Source organism: Diadema antillarum, unplaced genomic scaffold (assembly GCF_040938485.1).
Source record: "Diadema antillarum isolate AM-2024a unplaced genomic scaffold, OU_Dant_1.0 scf00000180, whole genome shotgun sequence".
Lineage (NCBI taxonomy): Eukaryota > Metazoa > Echinodermata > Echinoidea > Diadematoida > Diadematidae > Diadema > Diadema antillarum.
This window is the reverse complement of record NW_027271069.1, coordinates 692,869-712,430: the sequence shown is the minus strand read 5'-3', so window position 1 is coordinate 712,430 and position 19,562 is coordinate 692,869. Positions and strand designations below refer to the sequence as shown.

The 19,562-nt window shown below is 39.0% G+C and overlaps 1 protein-coding gene across 1 annotated transcript in view; it reads left to right on the top strand.

The window, feature by feature from the left end:
• Positions 1-15,875, top strand: part of LOC139723064 (protein PTHB1-like) — a 29,412-nt gene extending 13,537 nt beyond the window's left edge. Inside the window, exons 11-23 of the mRNA XM_071634338.1 lie at positions 2,116-2,192; positions 2,686-2,742; positions 3,491-3,593; positions 4,070-4,177; positions 4,772-4,912; positions 5,337-5,432; positions 9,968-10,140; positions 11,564-11,716; positions 12,061-12,243; positions 13,092-13,287; positions 14,066-14,147; positions 14,577-14,809; positions 15,727-15,875. Coding sequence (XP_071490439.1) covers positions 2,116-2,192; positions 2,686-2,742; positions 3,491-3,593; positions 4,070-4,177; positions 4,772-4,912; positions 5,337-5,432; positions 9,968-10,140; positions 11,564-11,716; positions 12,061-12,243; positions 13,092-13,287; positions 14,066-14,147; positions 14,577-14,809; positions 15,727-15,875 — 1,751 coding nt within the window. The remainder of the gene's footprint in view (positions 1-2,115; positions 2,193-2,685; positions 2,743-3,490; positions 3,594-4,069; positions 4,178-4,771; positions 4,913-5,336; positions 5,433-9,967; positions 10,141-11,563; positions 11,717-12,060; positions 12,244-13,091; positions 13,288-14,065; positions 14,148-14,576; positions 14,810-15,726) is intronic.
• The last annotated feature ends 3,687 nt before the right edge of the window (positions 15,876-19,562 follow it).

Here is a 19,562-nt window from a genome sequence, read left to right as displayed (position 1 = left end):
TCCACTTCCTTGACTGTATTCGTACGGACGTACGTTGATGGTGTCTGTATGTACACTACACAAGATCACCCTTCCTGATTTTTTTTTCGGGAGTTCCCATTGGTGGAGTGTCGCAACCAGCGGTTGGGCGCATTGTGTGGGTGCATGCATGTGCATGCGTGTGTTAGTGCGGGGAATGCGGACAATTGAAATCGTCCAGTATCTGGACTAATCTATTGGTTGCCAGAACGCATTTATCTGATATGTTGTGCGGTTAAACCTGTTGTTGTTGTTGTCGTCGTCGTTGTCGTCGTCGTTGTTGTTGTTGTTGTTGTTTTCATCATTCATGGGAGGGAGCAAACAAGAGTGAGAAATGAGGGAGAGGTGAAATCAGAAGAAGGAAAATCTGTTCAGTTAACTTATGCCAGCAGTAGCAATTGCTATTCAGATCACTTAGTAATATCCTATAACATTCAATACACGACTATCATCATCGTGACAGTAGATAGATAGATAGAGAGAGAGAGAGAGAGGAAATACAAAAAAAAAAAAACCGTCGCCTGCTGTACAAAGCAAACGAATTGCAAAGTATATCAAGCATGAAATCGATACCCCTTTTCTAGCATAACAAACCATGAGAACAGTCAGCAAGGATTGACAGCTGAAACAAGTTCTGCGGTCGAATTCCCGTTTGAACGTTGGACAGAATCTCTCCGCCCGCTCTAAAATTTTACAAGACGACATAAATGTACAGTCTGTAACAATTAATACAACCACGCGAAGGCCGACGACCAATTGAAGTAAATGCCGCAACATAATAAATAGGTAAACACGTTGTTAAAATACAAATATTTGATTCAAATGTTGTGTCAAGTAACAAAAAAAAAAATCAATGTATTCTACGGCAAAAAATATGACAGAAGTAGTCGGAGTTTGACAACGAACGGCGACTATGAAATAAGTTTTGCAACGATGGTCAAGTTTTCGTTTGTACACCGGACAAAATCTCTCCGCCGTGTTTGCTACGCGTAAAGACAAGATAATACAAATTCAGTGTCTATCGACTGCGGTCAAGGCTCCTTTCACATCGCCGTAACTTATAGAATTTGCACAAAAGACGGAAAGTCGGCCTGTTATTCACAATTATCTATAGCAGCGAGAATACATTTTTTTTTTCTCGTGAAAACACAAAACTTCCCATCCATTATCGTACTCGGCATTGCGAATCACATCACCCAGCGGATTAGCTGTAGCCACGCGTTTTGGACGTTGCTCGACGATGGAACAGAGACTGAATTTCGGTGGTACAGTAATGGTAATTCGTCGGGACGATATGCGACGTTTTAGATCACACGGATAATAGGCTTTATGCTGTGACAAGTAAAGCTTAACAAAACATAAACTTGAACACAAGCGGCGTTGAAACGAAGCCATATAGTCAGGACATTTCCCGACGGTTGAACAATGATTCGTCGGGAACGATATGCGACGTTTTTAACAAAAGAAACGCAAGGCACAATAGAAGCCGAACTTTGAAAATAGCTAGTAAGTCGGGACGAAGAGCGACGATTAGTGAAAGGGAATCCTTTCTCTATCGTCGCTTATCGTCGGGACGAATAAACAAAGGTATGAAAAGAAAGTACGTGTATTCATATGCACGGTTGCTTATTCATATGCACGTGACGCCTGTTCACATGCAAATCATCAAACATGCACAATACGACATCGTCGCGACGAAGATATCTCTCTTTCGGGTTTTTCTGTTGTGCCTTAAAATCCTTCATAAAATCCATAGAAATTCCTGGATCACTACCAAAATTGATTTAATCAGTTCCTTGTGTCATCCTCAACCTTTCTTGCAAGTTTCATCTAAATCCGTTTGCAACTTTTTGAGTTATTTTACACACAGACAAACAGACAAACAAACAAACAAACCAACGGCGATGAAAACTTAACCTCCTGCCTTGGCAGAGGTAAAAATAGATAAAAACATCAACAACAACAGTCTTCCTCAAGGTTAGAACTTCTATAAGTATGTGTTCAGATCATAATGGTTAGAACACCTATAAGTATGTTTTCTATTGCGCAGCTCATCTTGAGAATTATCTTTCTGTATCATGGTCTTTATCACCATAGACTTTGCTCCTAAGAAAATGGCTGAGGATGAGCTTTCGATGACAGCATCTGTTCCATCCAATTTAGATGATCCGTCGGTAAGTGATCCGTGGAAGGAAAAAAGTAAAAGGAAGACTTTGCTCAGGTTATGGTCGTCCCCAGTTCACAGCTGTGATGTGCTGAGAATCTCAGAAATCAAGTAGATTTTGAAATTAACTTTGCTCCTTCAGTCTTTCACATATGTTGAAAAACTGTGCCACATGTAGATAATCTGTCTTGATAGATATGGTATTATCTTCAGAGATAATCCTTTTTTTTTTAAATTTACATGTTACTGCCTACAATATTCATGGTTGCTTGTTTGTGTATTTGTCATTACATGTTTTAGGTGTGTGTGCATGAAATATATAGAAAACTTACTTTTGATCTATCAACTCTAGATAAGTATCCAAGTTATCCTGACTGTTTTCTTTTTATGAGAAAAGCTAAAAAAAATTACATTTTGATGAATTTTTGTTTGTTTGATTTAATGTTGTCCCCATATATTGCCAATTCCTGTTCTCATCAAGAATATTTTTTATTGTCTTCAAGGTTGCTGGAGAAACGGAAGTGACTGATGACGATCCTGTGCCTTCAATAACAGTGAAGGTGATAATCTTTGAGAAATAAATTCCCTCAATGGTTCCTAGTAAATTTAAACTGGTCATTTTTTAAGCCAATACATTCATCTATATATGCCTTTCAATGTGTGTCTTTTGGTCACCATTATTGCTTTTCATTGTCTGATACTTCCTCCTCAATACCCATTTGTTCAATTCTCTAGACTCTTAAGCTTTCTTACAGTATGTTATTAGTTCGACTTCATTTCCAAACACTCACAGCTGAAATGGTCAGATCAAGCAGGCCACCAGACACAGGTTTTAGAAAATCTTTTTTTCAAGTTTAGATACAACAGAAGATTTGGCACCTGAACACAATAGGTTAGGGCCAAAGTAACCATAGTAGCATGCTTTAAAGAGCAGAATGATTTTAAATTGGAAAGTATTTTTGTACTTTACAAAGTTGCTTTGGATAAATTTACGATATCGTAATCTAAATTTTCATCTTTTAGCAAATATAAAATTTCATTCTTTTAAAAGCTAAAGTACCTTTTTTTGCATTCTCCCAACTTAACTATCTGCGACCCAACCATGCTAATGTGATGACGAGTCACATAAGAAGAAAAAAATGATAGAAAAGTTTAGATTCCTCTGCCTTTCAGTTGTATGTTGTGTCATTTATGGTAAGAAAGATGGACCTTTATCAAAAAAATGTGGTGGAAGTTGAGTAATGTGAGAAAATATATTACCAAATCTAACCCTCCTAACACTCTGCCTTGCCTTCATTCCATGGACAGCTTACATTGAAAAGCCACTCGGGGGTTTCAGGGGTACGACTGCTCCTGTTTTGTCCATTACCACTGGCCGTCACACAGAGCACACATACCATCTCCTTTGTAGGTAAGTTGACTGCATTTCATGAACATGATATCAAATCTATCATTGCTGATGTGGTGATCTGGTTCCCAAAGCATTCAATTTCAATTTCAATTCTAATCTATTTTCAAATTTCTCAGTCAAAACTGGATCAAAATGCATCAAACACAGAATAGAATGAAATATGATATCCAGCTCTGATGTACAATAAAATATTACTAATGTACAATATAATGGCAGTTTATCAAAATTAGAATGTGATATTTCAAAGCACAATTACTGTACAGCACTCTTAAAGACCATAATGTTTATGGTTGTTCGTCTTCTTATTTTTTACTCTGTAAAAAGCGGTTGTAAGATTTTTTCTTAAACTGTATTCAAATGTGTGTTTTTGTAGCTTTATCTACTCAGATGCAATTGACCACATGGCCTGTTTTAATCAATAGCAACAGTTAGTGAAGTACCCTCTAAAAATATTAAATTGTCCATCTGCTCTGCAGGGGATGCATCCAATCCAACCACCATCATGATCTCTTTCTTCATGCGGGGCCACTGTCTGCCTTCCACTCTGGTTGCCAAGGCAACGGCCACGTACACCACATCATCAGGTATGACTTCAGCACCAAATGATGCCATTTCAGCCAGTCCTGCGATCTAGCTGCTGTTAAGCATTTTGAAAAGTGATGAGGTGTCTTTTCTCTTCTCCATTAGATGATTTTTGTAGGCTTGATCAGAAAAATTATGTCATTTTGTGCTGTCTTCATAATGTAGTGTTTAGTTTGATCAGTGAAAAAGATATTAGATCTAATGCTGATCACAACACATCGATATTGAAATATAAGTGGTCCTAAAGAAGAAATATCTTGAACAAATCTTGTTTGTACGCCTACTCAAGAGATGTATTCAAATAACATTAACAAGAGTAGGTTGTGTTCTATAAGGCATGGTATATTAATCCTTCAGATCCAGGCTATCAGCATTTAAAAAAAAAAGAATAATGTGGCAATCACTTGGCCTGTCTGTTTCATTTCTTGTTGGTATATTAAAATTGTTCATTATAAGCCTGTGTAAGACTACTTCCTTAAGATTAAGAACCTTACAACAAAAACTAAAAAAGAAATGTTTTGCCTTGTATGTTTTCATTCATTATCTCCCCCTCCCCCATTTTTCTTGCACTTTGACTATGCCCCTCCCTTGACCAGGAGCACCCCGTGTGGTCCAGTGTGATATCAAGCTGCCGCTTAAGCTGGTCTGTAAGCCCTGCCAGCCGGCAAAGAATGCTGCCCACAAGATCACCCTCGACTCCAACCGCAACTGTGCCAACCTCATTGATATATTTCCAGGTGAGCGTGCATGTGCGAGGTAACCAGTATGATCAATTTTAAGATGTCCATAGGGCATTGCATCAAAGTGGTCTCCTGACAGTCATATCTACTTTCCAATTTGCTTGAAGTCTCAAAGATATGTTTTTTTTTCTTTTTCTGAATTTTTTGTCTCTCTCTCTCTGAGACATTGCATATGGGTGCAAGGGGACAGAATATGACTGGACAGATATCATCCTGCTCCTGTCTGCTCCCCACCATTTACTGGAAGTCAGAAGAAGAAGAAGAAGATGATGATGGTGATGATGATGATGGTGATGATGGTGATGATGGTGATGATGATGACAATGATGATGACGATGATGACGATGATGACGATGATGACGATGATGGTGATGATGATGATGATTTATATTTCACTCCTGTTTTCTCTGTGTTCATGTAGACTTGACAGGACCAGAAGGTCTTGGATCTGGCAATGCTCTCGGTTTACAGATCTATGGTGGGCCCAAGATAACACTACTGGCTTCAAAGTCATCACGTAAGTATTGGGTTATTTCTATTGTATGATTGACTTCCAGTCCAGAATTTCGTGCTTAATATCTGTGCAGCTTCTTCATCTCTTAATCCTCCCTTCCCTTCCTTCTTGCTCCCTTGCCTAGAGACTTTCACATGTGAGTGATTTCTTGTCTGAGTAGTGTTGCCCTATATTAACAAATAACTGCACAATCTAGGCTAATCCCTGTACTTGGATGTCAAACTGTGTTTATTTTACATTTTTGACTTGATTGTGCAGGCAAGGATCTTTGTAAACATCTATTCAAGTTGAGTCTTTCATGTAATCTGTCACACAAAGAAAGGAATGTCAGGTGTTTTTCAGCTCCTTGGCAAACTTCATAACTGCAGCAATTTGTTGTATACCATTTCCATAGAATGGCAAGTGTGTAATGTAGCTGCTTGTCTTTTCTGATTACTTTTGCTGCACTTTTTTTCAGTGTGGAATATCAATTTATCATTGTACAGTACATACAGAAATCTATTCTCTGTTTCGTAGGCAAGGTGAAACAAAAGGCCTGGGGTATAATGTAACCCTTAAACAAGGAATGCATACTTAAACAAAAATTACATTTTTTAAAATTCTCATCTTATTTTCTTAATATTGTTGTACTTCGGTGACATCACATATTGTAGTCTTGTTATCCAGCAATGGCCTTACCGACACTTCGAACTTCAATAACTCTTGTACAGATTGTCTGACTTTTTTCAAACTTCACTAATGTTTTCTACTAATATTTCTGCATTTACTCAACCCACATATTTATATATTTGGTTCATCCTCCTTTAACCCTTTTAAAGCCACCATCCATAAATAATATTATGGAGGTGATCACCAAGCAGCTTTTCATCCATTCTTGTGAGCTGACACAAATTCCTGTGTAGACAGACTCTTGTATTCAGTGTGTACTGACTCTTGTACTTGAGCTATCATCAATGGAGGGGTTTTGCAGGTGGCTTTTCATCTTTTGTGCAGTTCTGTCACCATTCAATTCATCCGCAGAGGATCAGTTCATTCAGCCTCTGGACCTCTTCAAGTGCGTGAATACCACCAAACATGACTCGTGGAAGTACCATGGTCATCCAATTGCATACTACAGTAACCACCATGCATGTTTCCAGCTTTCTATCTTGTTGTGTGGGGACATACAGCTGAATCCTGGCCCGACTCAGCTAGACCATCACCAACGTGACAATGTAAGCCTACGTGTGCATCATGACTCTGATCCACCCCATCGTGTAAGATATGATGTTCGCGCACTAAACGATTTTAACATAGGTACCGACCAATTTCTTCACCAAGATGTCTGGCAAAGGGTCTGTGAGCTTGGCATCAGACGACGTCGTCGTACACATCGTGGTCGCAGAGCTCACAAACCACATATTTCATCTCGTGTTTCAACAGATCGTCAGACAAGAACTACAGTAAGTGACAAATCCTCTGTAACTCGTATTGGTGTTTGGAATGCTCGCTCCCTGAGCAACAAGTCTGCGTACATATGTGATTTAGTAGTTGATGCCAAGCTCGATATTCTCGTTATAACTGAGACTTGGTTAACTGGTACACAAAGAGACAATCTGATAATAGCGGATCTGAAGGTCTCTCTTCCAAACTTTGATTTTGTACACTGCCCTCGAACGAATTCCAGAGGTGGCGGCATCTGCTTGCTTGTCCGTTCATCTGCACGTATTTCCATAAATGACACTTTCACGTTCTCATCATTTGAACTCCTTGATGTCACAATCAACCTTTCTCACTCATCTGCTCTGAGAGTATATGGCATCTACAGACCACCTCCTTCTGCTAAGAACAATTTAACCAATAACTTATTTCTGTCAGAATTCCCTACACTTCTGGAATCAGTGGCAATCGATGACTATCGTTCCATTCTGCTTGGGGATTACAACATACATGTTGACGATTGCTCGGATAATTTGGCTGTATCTTTTCTAAGCACCATTAACTCTCTAGGATTTCAACAGCATGTTAAAGAGGCAACTCATAAAGCTGGACACACATTAGACCTAGTTCTAAGCAGAAAAGTTGACAACATTGTATCGAATGTTAATCTTGTCACATTTCTGCCCTCTGACCACTCCGCCATCATCACCACTCTCAACCTCAAAGGCCCAGTGAACCCCAAGAAGCAGACTACCTCCAGAAATCTACGGTCTATGGACCTCTGCTCCTTTAAAAATGACATTGCTGCATCACTTTTCCAGATCAGAGAGTCAGCGTGTCCCTCCGAGGCTGTCCTGCTGCTCAACTCTGATGTAACAAGACTTCTTGATAAGTACGCTCCGCTCAAGACTAGATCTGTAACAGTGCGGCCAAATAATCCCTGGTACACGACAGAAGTGAACGAGGCTAAGAAGCGTAGACGCCGTGCAGAGCGCCGCATGATCAAGTCTGGTCTTTGCATTGACAGAGAGCTGTATCGGCAAGAGTGTGAGTCCTACTACAGCCACCTTGCCGACGCCAAGTCAAGGCACCTAAGAGAGGAGATTGCTGCTGCAGACACCAAACAACTTTTCAACATCATCAAAAGACTCACAATTGCACATCCAGATTCTTCTCTTCCTGACCATACTTCAAATCCTGCACTTGCCAATCAGTTTGCTGAGTTTTTCGACAACAAGATTAGTACCATTGCATCTTCATTCCCGGTGTCTCCTGAAATCACTCTCTCTAATTCCTCTCGCATAAATATAAACACTGAGTGTGTATTTTCTGAGTTTGGTTTAATCACTGAGTCACAAATGAAACGTCTCATCAATTCTCTTCCGTCCAAGTCTTGTTCTCTTGATCCTCTCCCCACATGGCTACTAAAAGAGTGTCTGGATGAATTTCTTCCTGCAATAACTCACATTCTGAATCTCTCGTTGTCATCAGGCGTAGTTCCTAAGCACTTCAAAAGGTCGCTCATATTGCCCTTTCTAAAGAAACCCAGCTTAGACCGTAATGATTTGAATAATTTTCGCCCCATTGCTAATCTGTCTTTTCTTGGTAAAGTTCTTGAGAAAGTGGTTGCTCGCCAACTCAGAGATCATCTTGATGAACACCAGTTGTTTCCTAGTAATCAGTCTGCCTACAGGCACTTCCACTCCACCGAAACCGCCTTATTGAAGGTACTCAATGACCTCCTCTTAGCAGTAGACAAAGGCCATGAAGTTGCTCTTCTGCTTTTAGATTATTCTGCTGCGTTTGATACTATCAATCATGAAATTCTCCTTAACAGATTGGAGACTAATTTTGGTCTAACGGGAACAGTCTTGAGATGGATTGCATCTTACTTACACGACCGCCACCAGATGGTTACTGTGAACGGTGCATTTTCTCAGTCGTTCCCTCTTAGACATGGTGTCCCCCAGGGGTCTGTGGTTGGTCCTTTACTATTTCTTCTATACACAGCCCCTCTGTCTTCAGTAATCAACTCTCATAACGATATTTTACATGTTATGTATGCCGACGATACTCAAATCTACATAATCATACAACCAAATACCCAAGTCGAAGCACTCTGCAAGCTTAGTAGATGCGTTGATGATATCAAGCAATGGTCTCACGATAATTATTTGAAATTGAATTGTGTTAAATCGGAATTTTTATATGTTCATTCTCAGTTCAGGCGGGGTAGCTCTCTAACAGAATTTTCCTTTGAAGATAGTACTATCCCCATCTCTCAGTCCGTCAGAGATCTCGGAGTTATTGTAGATAAGCATCTGAACTTTCAACAACATATTAAGAATTCATGTCGTTCTGCTGCTTGGGGTATTTGTAAAATTGGTAAAATACGTAAATTATTGGATCAGTCTTCCACGGAACGTCTCATTCACGCATTTGTTTCCTCTCATCTTGACTACTGCAATTCCCTTCTTGTTGGTCTCCCTGCTTCAAGTACTGCACCACTTCAAAGAATTCAAAATACAGCTGCTAGGCTTGTGACCCTTACAAAAAGATCTGACCACATTACTCCAGTTTTCCAATCCCTCCACTGGCTCCCCATCCATCAACGTATCACTTTTAAAATCCTCCTTATTGTTTACAAGATATGTAATAATCTTGCCCCATCTTATCTTAAAGATTTAATTTCCTTCCGCTCCTCCACTTCAACCCGTTCTCTTCGTTCTTCCTCCGCTCTCCAATTATCACGTGGTCCCCGCACCTGTACACGTTATGGTGATAGGGCCTTTTCAGTTATTTCCCCACTTCTTTGGAATGAACTCCCTTTTTATATTCGTAACGCTGAAAATGTTGATAGGTTTAAGTCATTGTTGAAAACTCATCTGTTTACACAACCTTAATTTTGCTGTTGTTGTTGTTGCTGTCGTTATCATAATATGTACATAATGCTGTATTTTGTTTTTACGTTATATATATTATTTTTCCCCGATTTGATGCGCTTAGAAACATCAGTATTAAGCGCTATATAAATGTTATTCATTATCATTATCATTATGACCATGTTACTGGCAAGTCATCAGTGGTAATGATCAGGTTAACCTACTGCTTGTTTACAGAGCGCTATCGACTGCAGTGTGACATATTTGAGGCCATGTGGCTGGTGATGCATGAGTTCATTGACCGAGCTACCATCTACCACAGGAACAGCGGGGTGAAGGACTTCCAGCTCATGTACTCCTCCCCTCTCCCCATGCAGGAATATTTTGAGCTCATTGACACCCACCTGGAGGTTGGTATATAGCCTGGAGTACTGTAGTTCAGGCTTCATGTGGCCATTGAAAAACTGGAGAATTCATAAAAACTTTCAAACATTTCACAGGCCAAGAATATCTTGAATCTTTGAAAACTAATCAAACTTCAGAACATTTTCCGGGCATGAAAAATCAGAGAGAAAAGAGAAATAACTGACAAAAACTGACATGAAAAGGACTTCAAATAGAACAAAATTGATATTTGTGCCTATTTTGATTGTCAAAATTATGCTTTTACACATTTCCACTGGAAGTGTAACAGTAATCATGTTTGAATGTTTTGTGCTTCCACGTTAAGATTGCATTTCTTGAGTAAGTTTGTTTACATTGGAACCTGATCTTTGACGAACTATTAAAAAGTTGTTAAAGTTACTTTTGGAGATGATGCAGGAACCCTGTAATTCATTTCTGCAATGTAGAAATCACTTAAAAGATTCGCACTTGTCAGCATTTGTCAGTGTTATTATCTGAATGTGTTGTATTCTATGATGCAGTTGCAAAGCCAAAATCATGTGCAGAATAGAGAAAGAAAGCATTTTTCATCAGCCTTTAGGGAATTGATGTTCACCAGGAGTTTTACTGAGAAATTTTTACTAAGATTCATACACAAATGAATGCTAGACTGTTATGTTCACATGAACTGTCTGCCCTTTATAATGTTACTATGTCTTATTGTGATTGTGAAAAAAAAAATGTGATGTGATAAGTTAAACTCATGCTTTTGGCTCTGATCTGGGGACAGTTGTGGTACAGCAAAATTAGGTTGTCTTCGGCACGCCTGCACAACTCCAATGTAGTTCAGTAGATCTCTGTGATGTGAACTCAGGACCTCCGTTTTAAAGTCATGAGTCTTATCCACTATACCACAGTGCTCCCATCAAAGCTGTTATGATTGTTATCATCGTCCATGTTACTTTCCAATCTCCCCCTTCCCCCTAAAAATGAACTATACCTAATGTCCCCCCCAAAAAAAATTACAATGGGACCCTCTGCAATGATAACTTTAAAGATATTGAATCAATCCAAATACAATTTCAGGGTACAAAATTATAGCTCATTGCCCACATGTTACCGAAAACCCCATTTGATTTGCTTCAGTGGTCAAAGAGAAATGAGGAATATTGTAGAGCATGTCAGGAATCTCTTCCCTCCAAGTTCTGTCTATTGTGTTCACACACAAGAGCATCCAAGTGCTAAACTTGGAAGAATCAGACTCATTACATGCTTTACAACAATCCATATTTCTCTGTGACCGCTTAACCAAATTGAATGGGGTTTTCTGCAAAATACAACTAAGATGTTATATTTTAAGACCCTGAAGTAGCATATAGACAGTCTAATCATATTGGGTGTTATCAATGCAAAAATCTGATTGTAATTTTTTTTTGACATACTGTATAGTTGCGCGTGCATGCTCAGAGGTACAAGGAGCTTCTTGACCAGAGGGCAAAGCAGTTCCGGGCCATCCAGAGACGACTGCTGACCAGATTCAAGGACAAGACTCCCTCTCCACTCAACAATCTGGACACTCTGCTGGAAGGGACCTATCGTCAGGTAACTCATTCAAAATAGCTCTGTTATCTGAACTACCATCAGTACTATCTGGAACCTTAGTAGCTTGCAAGTCAGAGTGGTCATAATAGTTTGTGAAAGCAAAACTGTATTTTATTTTCATATCAATTCCTGCAGCGATTTTAGAGATATTATTGGAGTGTGAAATTGATGATATGAATTAATGATAGGAATTTTAAGAATATAATATGTCACTTTATCAACTCTGATATACTGAGATGTGTCCACAACAGATTTGATGGAATAAGTCTCATTACTCTCTGTCAGTAGTTTCCGATATATCCTTATGTATCTGTTTTATACCATATCTTAACTTGATTCTGAAGATCTTAAAACTAGCCGAAGGTGTGGATGAAAACCAGAAGGCCCTGGTTCGCTGCTCCATGGGTCTGAGCTGTGCCACCAGCATCATCACAGCACTGCTGACACTCATGCATGGGCTCAGCGAAACAGAGAGGGAAATCCTGGAGATGAGTTTGTCGAGCCAAGTGCAATGCGATGGAGAGCAGGTAAAGAATAATATCGATGATGAAACCATAACCTGGCAGGAGTAATTTGAGAGTTCTTGGTGTGGTGGGGTTGGCTCCTGCCCCCAATTGTGTATAGATTGATATATGAGGAAAAATGCTATGATGCTTTTGTTTTCCACTTGATATTCTACATTGCTAATCTTTTTTTTTTAAATTTTGATTATGTAATACAAATAATTTCTCTTTTTTTTTCATATTTTGCAATATCTAAAAATCTTTGTGGCTCCTCCAATATGTGGCTGCTATTGACTTTCCATGAGAGAAATTATTTGTGAAAGGTCGTGTGTATAGCAGACATCTGTGAAATGTGGCCTGTGGTTATTTGATTTCCTTTCAATTGTCACTGTTTCGCTACTTTCAGTGGTCACTATAATGGTCGCTATAAAGGTTACGACATCTAGATAGAGACCTGTATGTAGGGATATTGAGGTGGTTTCCTTTCTGTAAGCTTATAGCTTATCTGACCTGATATGTCTAAGTTGCTGTCACCATTTAAAATGTGAACCAAGAACAAGAGGAGACATGACCTTTTTTTTTTCCACTGATTCTTGAGATTTGCCATTTTTTAAACACGATAAGATGTTACAAATGTATGTTACCAAAACGTTATGTTTAACAAAATCAAAATTGCACTGCAAGAATGTCCATACAAGTCAAAACATGCGGATATCACTTTTTGATACATATAGAACCCAGCAAGAGGTTGCATCCTGTTGATAAAGGGTAGTGCAACCTCACTGAACATGAAAAGGCTTACAGGTGTCAGCAGCAGAGACACATTCTAATTCCTGTCATGACTGTATCCCTCACTCTCCATCTATCTGTAGGGCTGGGAGGAGACTGTGGATGCTTCTGTCACCAACCTCCTCCGGACGTGCCTGGCCAAGACGGCAAAGGACCAAGCGATCAACCCCGCCCCTCTCACTATGACAACGGATATCTCCAAGCTGAAGAAGCACATCGCCCAGGTGACGGAGAAGCTCGCGAAAGGAGCCCGGCTGCAGGTAGAGGGCCAAGCACCAGGTAATCTCATAACCTCCTCTAATTAATATCTGCAATTTGGGTGGATTAAGCACTCACATTTATTCAGATGGATTACACTCATGGCTTGTGGACACTAAGGGTTTGCTTTCCAAATATTGGTTTCTCCCAATGTGATGTGTTTGCTATGAGTGATGATGCACAGTTTGTTGGTTTGATATCCCAGCAGTTTGTAAGAATTTGCATTGTTTTGTTCATGTTTTTCTTTTCCTGTTATCTGCATATCCTGCATATGTAGTTTAAGTTGTCAAAATGACTTGTAATGAAAAAAAAAAGGTTTCCTAATTTCAATTTTCAAGGTTGATACATTTTCAGTATGGGAGAAAACATGTTGACCTGTATTAAAGTGACATTTAGTTAAAGGCATTTGTAAAATAAAGATTTAGTATTTGTGATTGATCCTGCCAGAAGAACTCTATCTGGGTGTTTTTATACCAGTTTTGTACAACATCTTTGCACAGTTGAGTTTTTATCAAATAATGAGATTTTGCACTCTCCCAAACTTGTCTTTTTCATACAGTTTATCTTTAAAAACTATGATAAGCACTGTAATTTATTAATTTATTGCTTTAAAAAAAAAATGTGATTCTGTGTGTGGCACCTGCAGGTATGCTATAATTCTCCATGTATGAGTTCATGGGTTGAGAATTAGAAGGCCATTAAGGTGTCTCGAACCCTATGGCTTTAGTGGCAACTTAATGACCCTATCATTCTGACCTGACAAGTTTATGTCATGTGCATGTTATCTACCGACCCTCAGGTGAGAGGCAGAGACAGACAGTGGACAATACATCTGGTGGTAACAAAGATTTCTTTGATGAGGAGCCGTCATCCAATGCAAGGTAGAAACTCAAAAATGTTCCTTTCTATGATAGACAAATATGCCTATAGTATTCATCACTAACTTATGTGAAGTTCATGCCAACACTAATGCTCATTTCTGTAAGACACTTAATTTTCAATTATCTACATTGTCACCAGTCATATCGGCCAAATTTGATATGTTTTGTGTCCAAATTGTCTCACAGAGCAATGTTGCGTAATTTATAGAACAGAAATCACTACATCATGGTCATTTAGGAATCACCTCAGGCTGTTGTATTCTTGAAGGAAAACTTCTCAGTTTTCATGTGATATTGATTTTGAATTTGGTATTTCTGCCAGCAGTCAGTCCCTATTTGATGAGAGATGACCTTTCTGCATGACTTTGATAATGGGTATAGTGATTGGATGAATTGTAATGTCATGCATTGCTTTTTTTTTAATTCAAGCACTCCATCACATAATGGGCCACCACCATCAAAATCACTACAGGCAGCACAGCCTCCACCCCTCAACCAACCCTCTGTGGACCCCATGCCTGCCCCAGACAGCAACCCCTTCAGTAATGGCCCAGACCCTGCCATGGCCTCTCCGAGGGGTCTGAGCTCGACTGCAGACCTGCCCTCCCTGGGTGGGCCAGGTGTACGGGGGAGTACCTCGCTACCGCCTCTTGGAGCCCCAGGTAGGTACTGTGTCCTGTAGAGGCATCAGACTAGAATTGGTTTAAAAAGTGGCATACACTTTGGCTCAAATTCATGAAGGTGGTTTAAATTTCAGACCATGGTCTGAAATGAGCATGAAATAAGCATACCTTTGACATGCGCTTATTAACACGTGTATGTTACTGGTTGTCTTGGTATACGTAATCTGTCAATTGTATTTACGCATAAGAAATTTGCATAAACCATGGTTTAGATTTAAACCACCCTAGTGAATTCATTCCTTAGTGTTTATCTGGGAAGAGTTCTTATTTTTGAAGGCTGCTACTAGCAAAGAAAGAAAAGTAAAGTTAACTTCTGGGGAATCATGATAGTAACAATCAATATGGTATAATTTTGACTATGTCTAAAACTACTTAGAGTAATGATGATGATAAGTAAGTAGCAGTTGTAATGGTTGTTGATGCAATAAAATGATGATGAGGATGATAGCAACAACAACAATTAAAGGGATTTATAGTTTAGTTGAGACCTAAGTTCAGGTTTCTACAATTTTTTTTTTTGTGTGTGAGATAATCAGAGACTTCGTATGAAATATGAAAAGAGCATGTAATTCTGAGAGGGATTCAATGTCTATTTGATGAAAATTGGTCTTGAAATGGCTGAGATTTTAAGAAAAGGTAGGACCCTCCTTTTATTAGATTTGCTTGGTTTTACTTTGTTTTTGGATGTCTCAGCCATTCCACAAGCGATTTTCATTTAGTAAGCTTTGAATTCCTCTTAGAATGGTATGCTCTGTATCATTTCATAAGTGGTTTCTTGGTATCTCGCAAAATATAAAAGCTCAATCCTCATCTCCACCAATAATACTGTACTATCCCTTTACAGCAGAAATGACATCAACATCAATAATGCTGATATGACTTTCTTGTCTTGACAGTTGGGGGACAAGCTCTGCCAGCTCTCCAGCCAATCAAGAAGAAGAAGAAGAAAAAGAAGAGTTCCAAGAATCGGGACGAGGATGATCTCAATCAAGACTCAGACCTCAGCAGCCGTGGGACTCACTCACCAGATTCCATCTTGTTATAATCGTGATCTGTTCCTTTAAGTTTGCGTACCTCTAGTCAGTTGTGATGGACACTTTGTGTGTATTTGCATTCATTGAACTTTTATTGCGGAAGACTGTCCATGTGAACATGGATTCAGAGATAATTTTGTATGAAAATAATTTCAGGTCTTAGGAAGAAGTCCACAATGCTTTTCACCTGTGATCTGGCATAGTGTTCATGTTTTCTTTCTTCTGTGAGGCACACTACCTGTGTAACACATGGGCAGCTAGTTTCATGGTTTCTTGCACAAATATCCTGTAGGAAAGTGATTTCCATCCAGTTTGGACCGAGTTTGCCTGGTTTTGCTACATATCATCATACTCCTGAAAGTTTGCAGGGAAACATTGATGGAAGGTGTTACAGAGTTAAGCTGTGGAGTCATCATGTGACATATTTGCACCAAGCCCCTCCCCCCAAAAAAAGAAAAAGAAAATGAAACAAAACAAACAAACTACAACCACTACATACACAAACAAACATACAAACAAACAAACAAACAAACAAACAAACACAAACAAAAAAACAAAAAAGAAATCAAACAAACAAACAAAACAAACCCAAAGATCCTGTGATTGTCGTTGAGTATGATTGCTGAGGGGCCTATTTATTGCAGTGTAGAAGGTGAGAACCTTGATGTTAACCTGTTGAGGACGAGTCCCGAGTGTACTCGGGCAGGTGTCTACAGGGATGCCAAGTTCAAAAATTTTTTATGAGTGAGATTTTCATGACTCGGCATCTCGGCGAGCGAATGAACGCGCAAGCGAGGGTGTGGGAGGGGTCCCCCCCCCCCCCCCCCCCCACACCACCGTGGCCTCCCACGGTAGGGACCTTTTTCAATTTTTAGCTCTTAATGGTGCAATCAGGTGCATACTTAAGTGACTATTTTTTACTTATTTTGAAAGACAAAAGGAAAATATACCTTCAATTGTAACTATCACTTCAATCCTTTGAGCTATGCTCCTTAATATGGGCCCAAATTGCAGACTTTGCCCGATGCGTGAGAAAAATGGGTGTCATTCTTGAGTCTCAGAATGCGTGAGACTTGGTTGCTCTGTGTCTATGGGAAGTGCATGTTGTAGCAAAATCAAACCATCCTCAATGGGTTAAAATAAATTCCCTTCCCCAATCTGATATCTACCTACGAATGTAATTCCCTTGATGCATGTTTCATCTGCTTTGTGTAAACTTGATCTCAAGTGGTCCACACACTCCAGCAGCTTAGTTTCAATACTCAATGCTTATGAAGAACACACTTAAATCCCTTTGTATGTCAAGGCACTGACATTGATTGCCTGGCCAGTCTTGCATTTTATATAGAGTGCAGGGAAGCTTACCTAACGTGATGAGGCTGATCAGAGGCTTTTTGTTTTTTTGTTTCTGTTTGTTTTTATCAGATTTTTTGCAGTAACTTATTCACAATGTTATGAATTTGCATAGAATACAGTTATGCATACATTGTATATGGGACATATATTCTGTGTACTTTCACTGCCCACGCATGTTGATATGGTGCCAAATGATAGAATAATAGAATTAAGACCTATAGAAACTAAAACCTATGTTGTGCATCTCTGCAGCCAGTGTACACTGTTGATATTTGATCGTGACATTGTAACAGGATTTAAAGCTGACAATGGTGACATGCGATAGTCATTATGTGGATTCATTATTTGCATTGGCCACAGGGAGAAAAACATGCATCGATGCAAGGGGAAACTTAAAATGTTTTGAGACATGCAAGACACTTGGCCCAATGAGCTGATTCAATGTTAGTAATCACCTGTGTATGAGTCATTCTGCATCATTGTCATGAAGATTCATGCCCATGACCTTGTATTCATGAAATGCAAGTTGATGCCATGAAAGAAGATCTGCATAGAACGAGTTGGTAGAGGGTCAACATTGGTTTCCTTGTGTATTACATAATTATGTGACCGTGCACCTCAAAACGAACATAAAGTCGCACACACTGATTTTGCATGAGGACTGAAAATAAGTGATGAAGTGGGTCAACCTAGCCGAACTTGACTTTTTCATATTTTCTGAAAGAACGGGTGTTCTTTTACATTATGCTAAAATTTGGTATCATAAAACGGGCAGGAAAGTGTGTTTTTTAGCAGTTTATCTCGAACATTTTTGGTAGAATAGTGTGATTAGATGTGTCTTTAGAATCCCTTTTTCATTTCTTAAAAACCTTGTCCACACTCTTCACTTTCAACTCTAATAACTTTTGAAAGAACAGTGCTAATGCTTAGAGAGTTGGCATTAATTATGGACAGAATGTGTTAATGAGGCATGCTTAATTTCAGTTTAATCTGATAATCCCTTCATTGTTGTTACTCTGGTGGTTTACTTCCTGTTTTTTGTCTCATTCATCGCACAGCCAGCACGGTTTGGTAAAGATTAAGCGCTTGACTAGACACTGTACTTCAGAGCCTCTTTTCTCAGTTCACACTTTTCCTGAGTTTGTGCTTTCTTTCCAATATTTAGATAGGTTAGGAGAGTCCATTTGATTTGAGTTATACATCATTTTCAAGCTTAAAGTCTGTTCTTTCAGAATATGGTCTTAACTAAAAATTCATGTCTGGCGACTTTTTGTTTGTTTTGAGGTGCAGGGTCACATATGATGAAATGTAAAACTTTTTTTTTTTTTTAAACAGGACATACCCCCTACACTTGAGTTTCTGTAGTGCAGCACAGTGTCTTCTGTCTGAACAAAATGTAATGGAAGCAGGTTGAAGTCCAAGCCTTCATATGATCCATATTCCATTATATCTGACCTTGATATACATTGTATAATTATGCACTGATCTATGAAGTGCTGACACTGGAGTTTTTTTTTTTTTTTTGACTTGTCTGTGTTACTGAATCACTGATGATAACACTGTACGTCAACCAAGGAGAAGTCTCGGATCAAGACATTAACACTAAATGTCATGCCAGCAATCTTTGAAGGAGTGTGTTTTGAAAGTAGATTGCATTCATCTTGTTTCTGTATCATAATAGCTTCCCTCAATGTGACATATTCAATCTACCCCCCCAAACTCACTGTTCTCTCATATTTAACTATTGTAGTTGTGCAGTGATCAAAAGTTTCAAGATCTTTCTCCCTTGTCTGAGTGTGTGTAGAGATGCAGATTTTGTGTGTTCATTCCATGTTGACAGCCGAAGAACTACAAGAACATTATATAGCATCTATAGACTGCACAGTGTCAGTGCCTTTTCTGTTCTAAGTGAACAGTGTGATGTAATGACTTATTGCCACTGATTTATAAAGTGGCCTGTCAGTAGTCTCATAAGGAGTCTGTATATATTGTATCAGGTGAGAAGTACCAAACTGATTGACTACTGTCAGCCAGGTTTATGTCCAGAATGGATTAAGAAAAATATGAGTTGGTGCAATTGATGAGAAAACAAGTCACAAGCCTAACAATCTGGTGTAGAAGTTTAGAAGGTTTAGCTATACATATCAGGGGTTGATGTTTTCATTGTGTGCATTTGCTTTCTGATCATGATTGCTGTCGGTAGGAAAAACAAACAAAAGCTGTAGAGACATACAAATCTGTACTTTTTTTTCTGTTACATGCAGATCTATTGCTTGAAGTGGGATCTAACAGCTGAGCATAAATTTTCTAATTAGTCATTGCATTTCCAACTAAGTTTATTG